A 12,819-nucleotide genomic window follows, 5' to 3' on the forward strand; every position below is an offset into this window, starting at 1 on the left:
GGTGTTGCCGCGGCTCTGTCCTCTGGAAAAAGCCCCTGGGGTCTGCGGCTCTACAGTTCCCTGCATTTACAGGTGGTTGTCCAGAGGTCCCACAGGCCACTGTCCCTGTACCCTAGTAGCTCCTGAAGCCTCCTGGGACTCCTCTGATTCATGGGAATGACCTCCATACCTGTTAGCATTGGGAAATGGGCACAGAAGTACGGCCTGCTGAAGATGACAGGACCCAAACACCCAGGCCTTCCCAATTCCCATCACTGCTGGTCTAACCAAGCTGCCGTGCGGGCTTGCTCTGTTCTCTGGAAGGGCTGTACCTGTTTCTTACCCATTGGTGTTTTGACAAAGGGCAGATGTAGCATAGCACCCAGTGGGCAGCTGTGATGAAAGGAAAATCCCAACATCACTCTGGGCAGTGAAAGGTTCCTAGGGATAGCAGGTGGTCTCATGGCCAGGCAGGCACTCCGGTTGTTACCTCCTCTGGGCCCTACAATTTGTGCCCCAGGGACTAAAAGAGGCCTGGGAGGGAGTGCCAACTCTCCCTCCTGCCTGGCTCAGAATGGGCAGTGCTGATTGAATTTGGCTGATTTTCTGTTGTGTCTGCTGGCTTCCTGCCACTCAGTCTTGGGGTGCTGCCCCTGCTGGGTGGCTGGGCTCCTGCATCTGCATGTGGGCTGCGGGTTCAAGCAGGGACCCATGGCCCAGCCCCGCTGCAGACCTAGAGGGGAGATGAGTTCCTTATGAAATGCGGCCTTCCTGTGTTGTGTGCAGGGAGGGAATCTGTTCTCTAGCACAGTAGAGGGCGACTGGGGTCCTGGGGAGCTGTCATCCCCTTCCTGTCATGCAGACCGCCCCTCCGAAACACGCAGTGTCCTGAGGTTCACCCCTGAAAAGTGAGCTCAGAAGCCTGCAAGAGGTGCTTTGCTTTTGCTGCTTCACAAATAATGAAAGTCCCCTTGACCACCGCAGGAACAATGTCATGAGTCATCAGACACAGTCTCTGAGGCTGTACCATGCTGAGAATGAAATCACCTCCCAAGAAAGAGAACCCGAGCACCAGCCTTGCCACAGCAGCCCTCGTTCTGTTGTAATTGCGATCTTCAGGACAAAGGTGCTGTCCACTGTGTACCTGGCTCTTAAGAGCGTGGCATCAGCCAAGAGAGGACACACGGGGCAGCAGAGACCACAGAGGGCAGTGGCCAGGGTGCAGCCTCTTCAACCCTCCCCATTCAGCATCTGCCAGTGTGCACGGAGCCCACGGCCACCTCCCGGACAAGCAGCACCTCTCCTCGTGGAAACCAAAATAGAAATATCCGCCGTGCTCCTGAGTTTGGAAATCCAAATCTAGCAAGTTCGTATGCCTATCCTCACACTTGTAGACAACTGGGGACTGGGTATAGGAGGGAGGTGTGGGTACCGTAGCTGCCACCATTCAGTTATGGGAAAGTCCGTGGCCATGCTTGGGCCAGGCTGGGAGCAGGAACATCTCTCCAGGGACTTGACCTCCCCTTTGGCATGAAACTGTTCCTGCTTATTTGAGGTTCAGCTCACCATGAGAATCTATCCATCCACCCACCCATCTACCCATACACAATTGACCCTTCTACTCAATTATCATCCACCCATCCACCCACCCATCTAATCACTCATGCATCCACCCTCCCATTCCTCCATCCATTTACACAGCCACTTGTCTACCCATCCGCTTACTCACCCCTCCACCATTCATCTATTTAGGTACCCAAACACTTATTGTATTTTTAAAAATGTATTTAGTACAGGGTCTCACTACACAGCTGGGACTCATAGTGATCCTACTGTTTTTAGCTTCCCCAGCACTGGGATTATAGGCTTGTGTCACCATACCTGGTCTCAGTGGCTAGCTTAGTGTGCCCAGGGGTGGGGCTGGTGTAGCATGTGGTGCTGGTGATCAAATCTTGGTTCCTGCACTTGCCTAAGCAGGTGCTTAGTCTGCTGAGTTATCTTGTCAACCCCAACCACTCATTCTTTTAATCTGCCATCCACCTGTCCATCACCCAACCACTCAGCCATCTGTCCATCCACTCATCCACCCATCCCCCAACCCCCATCCACCCATCTACCACCCATCCATCCATCCATCCATCCATCCATCCATCCACCATCTACCTATCCACCATTCACTCATCCACACATCCACCCATCCACCATCCACTCATCCACCATGGAGAAGGACTTGTGGCCTCCATCATGGTACACATTCACAAAGAGGAGCCCAGACAGACTAACGAGGCTGCTGTGGGGCCTGGAAAACAGAGTCCCTTGCCACACCAGGAGCCATTCTCCTCTTGCCTGTCTCTAATAAAGTGCTGCCCTCAGCACGGCCACAGCCATTCTGGCTCCTGGCTCCTCCTGGGACTGCCAGGAAAGTGGCCAGGCATCATCCAAGATGTGCAGTGGGAAAGAAATGGTTTAAGGCTTCTCCGCCCATCTAGCCACGGCCACCTGCACAGAAGCCAATGAGAAAACTGCTATGCCAGCTAGGACATGAATTTGCAGCCTGCAGGAGAACCTACTAGTGCTGACCGGCTTTAGCTTCAGCCCCAGAGCCCTCAGAGCAGAGGGACCCATGAGCAAGCACCTGGGGCTGTTTTCCCCTGCACCTGCATCCACAGGGACCCCAGGCCTGTGCCCATGTGGGGCTGCCTCCCCTGTTCTGGCTGAGATGATGGTAGACGATGAGTTGAGGCTGCAATTTCATGCTTCACTGGCAAGCAAAGACATCTGCTTTGAGGAATAAGAATACAGAGACACAGGCTCCTGAATGCAGGCTCATCCTTCACTAGAGGACGAAATCAGTGGAGGCTCCTTGGGGGACAACCTTGGGATCACCCAGGGGAGTGTGTGGTGGAGAAGGCAGAGCTCACTGGCCCAGGATAGAACTATGCTGGCACTTTACTTTCTCTGGGTTGGGGACCCAACTGCCACAGGGCCACTTATATGCACAAGCTTTCTTTGAGGACAGGGATACCTCTCTCCTCCCTCCCTAGGACATCTCTATCAGGCATTTGCTTTCTGCCCCAGGCCTGAAGGTTGGGTCCCCAGAGGCTCTGGCCTCTGCCAAGCAAACTGTATCCCCATCACACAGACCCCTCCCTGAAGGACAGCATGTCCAGGTGAAGGACAGTGTGCCCAGGCCCACTTGCTTGGCCTGGTGCAATCCCCTCCTATCCCCCAGTCCCTTGAGCTGACCACTGCCTGGACTGGCTGTGCCACATCCACAGCACCGCATCCACAGTGCCACTGTGTGTTGGCTGCTGGGTGGATGGAAGCCTTACCTCATGGGACAGGTAGAAGGCGGCGATGCCCAGCGGCCAGAAGCAGCAGAGCATGGAGAAGACGCTGAGCCCCAGGTGGTCCCGCGGTGGCATCATGAGGAAGTTGTCCTCACTCTCTGTGTCACTGGAGTAGTCGCTCTGCAGAGAGTGGAGAGAGGGAGATTAGTACAGGGCTGCCTGGTGGAAGACCTAAGATGCCTTTGACGAGCGATGGCTTGTTCTAAATGGAAGAGCCTCATGTGTCAAAAATCTTTGGGCTCCTGGGCTAGGATGGTGGGAATAAAGCTATTACCTATAGGGTCTGGGACAGGGACTTCCAGGGGCCTTGTGCAGCATGGGTTAGGGTTTTTTACTGTAACTTCCTACTGATTTATAGAACACAGCGGGGCTGGTGTGGACAGAAGATCACTGTCCCTGATTTGCTTCAAACTGCCTGAATCTGAGCCATGACAGATCCTGGCATCCACTATTGTTCGGGCTCCATCCTGATGAACCACTGCTGCTTTGGAAGAAGCTGCCTTTAGGTGTGGCTCTGCTTCCCTGTGGCCGGTCACTTGTAGGGCTCAGCCTGGGCATGAGCCCCTGTCTCCTGGGGACTCTGGTGTGTGAGACCCGGGGGGATGGCTCTGAGGGTTCCCTGTATCACACTGCTGATTTCCTACAGGGATAGAGTCACTGCCTACCAGGTGACATTTCCCAGGACACGCAACCACCTCCTCCTTGGAAGGCCAGGAGCACTAATGCCTGTGCTGACCCTGGCCCTGGGGATGCCGAGGACATGCGCGGCGCTCAGCTGTGGAGAGATCTGTGTCCTCTCCACCCTGCTGCCCTCCAGCCACTGACTCACAGACAGAAAGTTCACAGGGATGGGCTTATTTCCTAGCTTTGCAAATTAAATGCACAGTCTGTCAGCCGTGGCCTCTGGTCACCATGAGGACAGCCTGTGCTGTGTGGAACCAATGCCATGTGGACCCAGCATGGGTCTAGGGCAGGAACAGTGCTCACTATGGGTCCCTCGACCCTAAGTGGGGACTTCAGTGCCCTGGGATGAGAGCTGTCAATCCTGCCCACGCTGCTGCCCCACAGACCTGCAGTCTGAGTCTGACACTCCACTCCACAGGGAGGGGACAAGGGAAGGAGAGGCTGAGGCCTCAGGCCATTGCGAGGCAGCCACTTATGCCCCCTGGGGGATACAACTCTTGTTGTGCCCAGGTATGAGTCTGCTAATGTCCCGTCCATGTGTGGGGACAACTCAGCATTCTGTCCCCAGAGCCACATCTGTGAGGTCTTCGTTCCTCTACTATGCACGTGGTCTCCCATGTGGCCTCAGATGCAGCAACAGGAAATGACAATTACTGTCATTATGGCCCTCAGGGATGGAAAACAAAACCGCTCTGGGATGCACAATTCCGGGGAGCTGTGCAGGCTGTGAGCTCCCCATGTGGGAGCTGTAACAGCTCACGGGGTGGAGGAGTGCAGGGCCAAGCTGAGTGGCCCTCCTCCTGCTGAACCTTCCCTTACAAACCCTGTCTCTTTAGCTCTCTGGCCCGGCAGAGACAGTGCTGGCAGATCCACCAGGATGTGCTTCAGAGAGGCCCTGGATTTGGGGTCTCCAGGTCCAGCAGGGACTAACTTGTCTGTGCCCCAAGATCACATGCGGGACCTTCAGCGCCACCCTGGGCCTTCCGGAGCTGCACGCAGGCACAGACAGCACAGGTGGAGACCCCGGCCTGGCGGGGCCCATCTGTGTGCGCACCTGTTCATAGCTTAGTGTCAGGTGCTTGCTTTGTGCCTGTTTCTGTTAGTTGCACGGTGTCATCAGCACCCGAGCCCCTCATTTTCACAGCCACTCTAGAGATGATTGCTGCTTTTGTTACCTTTTCTGTTTTACAAAGGTTCCAAGAGGCCAGAGTCTTGGTGAGCTGTCAGCTCCCTACACAGCCTGCTCCTGGCTGCCAGGCCATGGAGCCAAGGCCTGAACGCTCCTCCCTGGGCCCTGGGCACCAGGACGGCTTGGTTGCACCAGGACAGCTTGGTTGCACCACATCTGCCTTGCCTCCACAGCCAGTGTGTCCCTACTCTGTGCCCCAGGGCTCTGTGACATTGCTTCTTGGCTGGCCTGTTCCATGGACCTCAAGGGCCACAGTAGTCCGCTGTTTGGCCTGGAAGGCCCAGGCTTGGGACAGCTACCCAGAGCACCCCACAGGATGGATATGTAGGCCCCAGCCTTGGGAATGTGAGCATCACATTAAAAACCAAGAAAGAAAGACACAGCTCCAGGCTTTTCTCCTGCTTGGAGCTGCAGAGCAGCCACATGCTGAGAGTGCAGCGTTGGGGCTGTGTGGTGCCAAAATAATCAATTGTATTGGATTACAACAGGTGATTAAAACTCAGATGCGCTACAATGCAGATGGGAGCATTGGTTTTTCCTCTGTGCTCCACCTACAGCTCTGATGAGAGTAGGGGCTGACCTAAGAGGCCGTGTGCACGGTCACCACAGGCTGAGGACAGGGTATACCTACGCTAGGATGGACGCAGCAAGTGCTGCATCACCCTCATTGCCCAAGGGCATCCACAAGGCAGGGCTCTGCTTTGAGCTGAGCCTTTGGAGGGGCTGGAGGGGCAGGCAGGGATTGGCATGGCCTCTGTACCTGCAGCACTAGCCTGTATGACCTCCTATTGGCATCTATTCTGCTGGGTGGGACACCAGCTATCTCCCCCTGGGTTTTTTCACTGGTATTTAAACAACCATGATGCCAGATACCTTGCCAAGGGTGTCACCAGTCACCATGCTGTGCCTGCCAGGATATGAGGTCCGGCTCTGCATGTTGCATCCTGAGGCCCAGGCCCCACCGCAGCTCTAGACTCCCTCTGTCCTCACCACTCTGACCTCACTCCATGGAGTCCACCCAGAGGTGGCTGTGATGGCCAGGGTCACCCTGAGCACACAGCACTTACTGGGGAGCCGTGGAGACTTAAATCACCTAGAGTTGAGCTCACCAACAGTGAGATCTCGGGCTCAGCAACTCTCAGCACCCAGATGCTGCAGGTGTCAGCACTTGTGGGCTGTAGGCACATGGCCAAGGCCACCTGAAGGACACTCAGCAAAGCAGGAGGGTCAGTGGGGCCTGTGCAGAGCTTCTGATGTGGCTCCCCTCCACCCGGCTTGGCACATTCACGAATCTGCTGCCTGTAGCCCCGTCGCCAACCTCTACCTGGGCTCTCCCTGAAAGGCCTTGCTCACCAGGACTCTTCTCATCACTGAGATGCCCACAGCTCAGAGGCTTATTGTGGCTCAAGTGGGTAGCCCATGTCACTGGCTCTCAGACAGAAGCAGCCTGTAGCGGGGCTTGGTGGATGGAAAGCTGCTTGTGCCCTTGAGGGGCCAGGGAGTGAAGAGAAAAGGAAGGGTCAGAGACAGTTGAGACCCCATGTGCCTCTCTCTGCATCCTTTGGACCCTGCTGCCCTCTGCTGCTGAGGCTGGTGCAGCCCTGGTTGACAGCCTGCTGGGCTACATTGCAGGGTGTCACCAAAGGTGTCCTGTGTCATCTGGGGAGAGGGATAGGGTCCATGCTGCACTCACTGAGTATCACATTTCTTGCATGCTCCTTGGGGCTGGGTCTCTATCAGGGATGGGGTCACGGGTGGGGATGGCTGGCAGCACCAGGCCCGTGGGACTCAGGCAGCTGGGCCTGCATTGCCTTTAACCTTTAAAGGTTAACAGCATCCAGTTAAAAAGTAATAACTATGAATTAATAAGTATCTAAAGTGCAAACATGAACAAGAATTTGGCCACCCCAGCAGCACCTAGTCCACTACCTTGAAGGGTTCCCTATTTGTGGAGGAGGGATACTGGGTTTTCTGAAGATGCCAATCCTGCTAGGAGACTAAACTAGGAACATTTTCTTGGTGGAGGAAATAAGCTAACCCAGAAGGGATATCAAGTAGCATAGCAATGCACGTGCCCAGGAGGCATGAAGGAGGCCGGCACTGCCATGTCGGGGCATCTGCAGCAGGTGGGAGGCAGTGAGCAGTACATCTGACCCCACTCTGCTGGAGCACCAAAGATGGTTACCCACAGACCCCAGGACCCTGGTGTAGTGTGTGGAGCCGACAAAGCTGGCCCATGCCCTGTGTGCCCCTGAGAGCGGGCTCTTGGGTTGCTTCAGATCCAGCCTTCCTCCTCATGGGGTTTTCTGGATGACCTCAGTCCCACCACCTCCCCACCCCCAATCCACACAGAGAGAGGGAGATCTCCTTTCCCCGGGGAAGGCCCAGGTCCATGCTTCACGCCCACTTGTGTCAGTTAGCAATTCTCCAGAAGCAACTGGGGAAGGCTGCCTGCCTGACTGAGCCTCTCTCCAGGACCTGCGCATGGGACATGCACCCACACATGCAGGGCACTGTGCATGAGAGGCACTAGGACCATCTGTCCCGGTAAAGGGCACTTGCATCTCCTCTGAGAAGCATCCAGTGAGCACTGGAGGATGGGTGTGGCCTTTGTATCCGCCAGGAGCAGGATGCAGCCGGAGGGAGCCGGATGCAGCCAGACTCATCCAGATTTAGCCTGGTTCATTCTCGGCATCTCGGCTTGTACGTTCAGAGCTTGATGGCAAAATTATATTAGAGGAGGTGACGTGACATTGCTGTGCTCTAGGGCTTTGTCTTGAAGGTTCATCTTCCAAAATAGAACACATATGTCCCAGGTTATCCACTGGAGCATTGTAGTTGTTGCAGAACACCAGAAACAGCCGAGACACTCACAAAAAGAAAAGCAGTTAAACAAAAGATGACACATGCCAACGGAGAAGTCTAAAGTAGCCCACAAAACAGAAACACCTAACAGACTGGCCAGATCAGGTACAGAGTGAACACCTAGAGCTGTGGAAATGTATGCAGGCTGTTTCACACAATCGCCTTTCGCCAACAGTCGGCAGGTGTCGTGGTAGCCCCCCGCAGGATGTCAGTCAGCTAGGGACACTGTGACCACAGCGTGAGTCTCTGTGATATAATACACACCGATGCACAGTTCACTCCCCTGCTCAACCTATGGGGAACCTGGGCCCCCAAGCAGCACTGGGCACGTGTCCCTCTCACCCAGTCCTGTTCTGGACCACTGTTCCCCAGCGCTAGGCGCCTGCACCTTGGAAACAGGGATGGCGTTGGGTCAGGCTGGTGAGGGACGGGGATGGCCAGAGCAGCCTGCCGCTCAAGACCTGCACAACAGGACGTATGAAGACACGCCGCATGCAGGGTGCGCAGAAGCACCCAAAGGTCTCTGAGGCCTGCGTGCACTGGAGTGAGCTCTGTGAAACCGTAAGTAAGCATGGGTGCAGACAGGAGCCCCCTGCTGGGAAGAGCGGGTGTTTTTACTCAAAGTGAAGTACGCCATGGAGAGCAGATTGTGACACAGGCTTCTCCCAGCCCCTGCATGGCTGCGATTCACACACGAGAAGGAGGAGGGGAGAAGACAGCACTGCTTGTAAGGTGCTACCAGGGCCCTGCGATGGTCAAGGAAGACGGGGAAAACAGGGTGCTCACAGTGCCCCTTGGTGACAGGTACAAGACGCCTGTTCGCCACAGAGCAGCGCCGCCCCGTGGCCAGAGAGGACCTGGCAAGCACCAAAGCAGGTAATCAAAGCCACTTTCCTCCAAAGGGCCTTCGGACCACGCTTAGAGGTGCACAGTGCTCTGTCAGAAATGCAGCAACCAAAGAGCAAATGACAGCCAGGTGGTGGCAAAGAGGGGGATGGGAAGGAGCCGGGAAGCAGGGGGAGGAGTAAGTGCAATGCAGATGCGCACTGACTCCCTGGGTGGACGCGGTGATCACGGATGGCAAACACGCGAGGAGCCACTGTCGCGTGTGGCAGGGCCGACAGAGGGTCCCCTCTGGCTTAAGAAGGAAGAGGGAGCCACAGCAGGAAACCACGAGGTAGGGCTCTAGAGAGCGCTGGTTTGGGTGTCTGTCTTGGGCTGCAAAGGACAGAGTTGAAGAGCTGCAGTTGTCTGAATATGTATTACAGAAGTTGATGGTATTAGTTTACCGAATTCCACAACAATTTCATTTTAGAAAATGGTTCGTTTAGGGGTACAGCCATAACATGTCTATAACAGACTGGCAAACAGCAAAAAATATGTATTTTAATAGGGAACGAGATGGTAATGTCTTAAGCTTTCAGGAAACTGCAGACCAAGCACAACAGCTGTATTTTTCTTGAAATACTTCTACATGCCTGCAACTATCTCAAAAATAAAAAGTAATAAAAGAAAGAAAAAAAACCCTTGAAAATGTTCTATCTTGCAGGAAAAATTACACCTTAAATTGAATTCTTTTCTTTTGGGAATTAAGTATCACAAATGATTTCTTTTTCTGTTTTTCAATTGTGCTTCAGTGGAAATACTGTGAATATTACTGGGAAAAATTAAAAACCATTGAATTTCCTTCTTATGATGCACAAATAGTTCATCCAGCATGACGAGGTGGAATTACATCAAGCTGTTCTCATGTGGGCTGGCTGGGAAGTTGCTTGGTCACTTGGGCAACCGTAGTGGCCCTGGCTTCTGTCCTGGGAAGGACTCCAGAGGGGAGGCCATGGGGAGAGGCCAGCTCATGTGTGCTCCTTCAATGGCACCCACAGGACAGGCAGCCTTGGGAGTGAATAGGTGGGAAGAGATGGGGTGCCGGGGACCAAAGGGAAGCCTGGTATCAGGGCATCCATCCATCTTCACTGCCTACCTGGCCAGCAAAAGGCCTGGGAGTCCCAGGGCAGCCAGGGTCATTCGTGATTCTGAGAGGGACAGGTAAGCTGTGATTGCCATTCCTAGAGGGGCCCAGCAGCTATGTGGCCATCTCTGCCCACTCGGTTGTGCTCTAAGGTGGAAAGTGCCCCTCTATGCACCACCCCTGCCCAGACTGTAGCCCTGGGCCACATCCTAGGTTGGCCCTGCCTCTTCCACCCATGTCACATGGCTCCTGAGGTCACCTGCCTGGCTCCTGTTGGTCCAATCTGGCCACAGTTCAGAAGTGGGACACTCTGTGGCCCAGGTGGCTCCCTAGCTAGGAAGCTGTGGAGTACTTTCCAGGCCATCAGTAGCCCCTGTGAATGTCCAGTTAAAGTAAATCTCTATATTTATTTATTAAGCGATGGTGGGGTGTTTTGGGGAACCAAGTGTTTGCCAATACAAAGACATTTTGGCTCTATAGTAAATGTCCCCCTGTCACCCAGCCAGTACATTTGCTAGTTTCCCGGGTAATAGTGCCGTCTCCAGCTTCGGTTACTTTTGTTTCTTAGGAACATCTGATCACTGTTCATAGTGACCAACACATAGCTGGTCACCACAATGTATACTGTATGAACCAACCCGCTGTGGACAAGCCATTCTGCCTCTGTATTTCCTGCTTGCTTATCCCATATAAGTCCTAGACCACCAGAGATCAGGGGCTAATAATTTGGGAATGATTCTGATTAATGCCCAGAGACATAAGTACATCTGCCTCTAAACGCGAGATGTTGTTTCGGTGTTTCTGCTTGCCATTGCATCTGATGAGCTGGCTGGCAAGACTGACCACACTGGTCATGGCCTTGGTGGACCGAATAAAGACCTCGCTAGGTCCCAACGGGAAGGTGCACCCTTGAGATTTCTCAAGTCTCTTTGGAGATCTGGAGGAAGATTCCTGGATTCTCATTTGAGCAGCTCACATCAGACCCCAAAGGGAGGAGGATGCAGTCTGTTTGTCTGCCCGCCTGCTGATTCTGTTATGACCCCTGGGGCATCTCAGTTAGTCTGTCAGTCGTGCTCAGTTCAAGCAGAAGGGGTGTCCGATCAACTTCCGTTAGACAGGACCACTCTCAAGGGAAAGGGGTTGGAATGTTTAGCTTCCGAGTCCCTCCTGAGTGAACGGGATGGACAGTGCAAGCAATAGGCTGCTCTATCTGTGCACCGAGACTGGGAAGCACGGGTCACAGTGGCTAACTGGGCCTTCACTTGCAGCTCTGTGGCAATGGACACATGGCATAACAGAGAGCTCATGCCCTCTTTAGCTAAGTCTCGCCTAAGTTCCCATGAAGGGTACAGTCAGGCAGGCATCTGGGTAGTTTCTCTCTGAGGGGCTTCTGGGAAGACACCTCCTTTTCAAGTTAGAAGCAACTGTCTCTTTTACACCAACCCGTCAGCCTTCCTCTCATTTAATCTTGCGCTTTCAGCTCTGATTGTTCCCTGAGAGGAAGATGATGTCTGAGACAGACGACCCCGATCCTGAAGCACTGAATATTCCCCTTCAAGAGGTGTGAACCAAGTTTTGCCTCTGGGTCTGGCCATCAGCTATGCCGCCTCACTGTCTGATGTCAGGGGAGGCACAGGCATGCAGCCACACATCAGCCCAATAGACTGTTAATCACCTCTCCTGCCTGCAAATCCAGTCCAAGATCTCTGAGCTGCTGATGCCACTGCAATTGCCCTCCATATATATCGCCTCAGTCTTCTGCCACCCATAGCCTGCTGGTCCACCTGCCTGGGCCTAAAGAGTGTCTTCTTTTTTGGTACTGGGGATTGAACTCAGGACCCTGCGCTTGCCAGGCAAGTGCTTATTCTACTGAGCTATCTCCTTGGGCCCCCTTCTTCTGCCTTTGATTGGCTCCTGTCAGCCAAACTCTCTTCCCTTTTAAAGACCCCAGTTTGGACTCAAAAGCCACATGACTAAGACTCAAACTCCCAGAGGTTCAAAAACTTGTTTCCTCTTTTAAAAAGCACTTTCTGATCAACGATATCCAAGCTGCCTGCTGGAAAGTCACAAAAGCTCTGCTATACTATCTGGCAGCAACTGGTCTCAAGGAAGAAACTCTGCAAGTTTCTTTTCTTTTCTTTTCTTTTGTTTCTTTCTTTCTTTCTCTTTCTTTCTTTTTTTTTTTTGATTACACAGTAGTTACATTTTATTCCTACCTCAGTAATAATTTTACTTATACACAATGAATGAGTTTTGAGCTCTGCTTCTTAGAGCATAGTGCCTAACATAGTGCACAGTTAACAATATCATATTATATACTTAAGTATTTGTTAAGAGGACAGATCTTATATTCATTGTTCTTAATACAAATCAACACCAACAATAATAGAGTGAACGACTGAGGACCCTTGGAGCTGATGGGATACATAGTATCTTAATTATAGTGATAGTTTCATGAACATATGCATTTGTCTAGAATTATCAAATTATATATATTAAATATGTATGGGCCTGGGTATATCAAATAATAGTTAATTTTTTTATTGTTTTTTTGACATCAGTTATTTTATTTTAAAGAAAAAAAATAAGAACAATGGTACAAAATCTCAAAACGAGATTTTAGGAGAGTAACAATGGTTAGCACATTGTGTTTTGTTACTGCCAAAGTAGTTTCTCCTATTACAAGACATAGGCAAGAAATAATAAATAAACAACATAGGTACAGACCTCTGTTTTTTTTTAAGTCAACAGAAAATGGAAATATACTTTTTAAAGTTTCTAAT

At 52.5% G+C, this 12,819-nt stretch overlaps 1 protein-coding gene across 1 annotated transcript in view; it reads right to left on the reverse strand.

Annotated features, from left to right (window-relative positions):
* The window catches only part of Syndig1 (synapse differentiation inducing 1), a 95,497-nt gene that overhangs the window by 26,390 nt on the left and 56,288 nt on the right, over positions 1–12,819 (reverse strand). The window contains exon 3 of the mRNA XM_004635574.2: positions 3,312–3,449. Within this exon, the coding sequence (XP_004635631.1) occupies positions 3,312–3,449 (138 nt within the window). The remainder of the gene's footprint in view (positions 1–3,311; positions 3,450–12,819) is intronic.

This window comes from Octodon degus, unplaced genomic scaffold (genome assembly GCF_000260255.1).
Source record: "Octodon degus isolate 3935 unplaced genomic scaffold, OctDeg1.0 scaffold00073, whole genome shotgun sequence".
Taxonomy (NCBI): Eukaryota; Metazoa; Chordata; class Mammalia; order Rodentia; family Octodontidae; genus Octodon; species Octodon degus.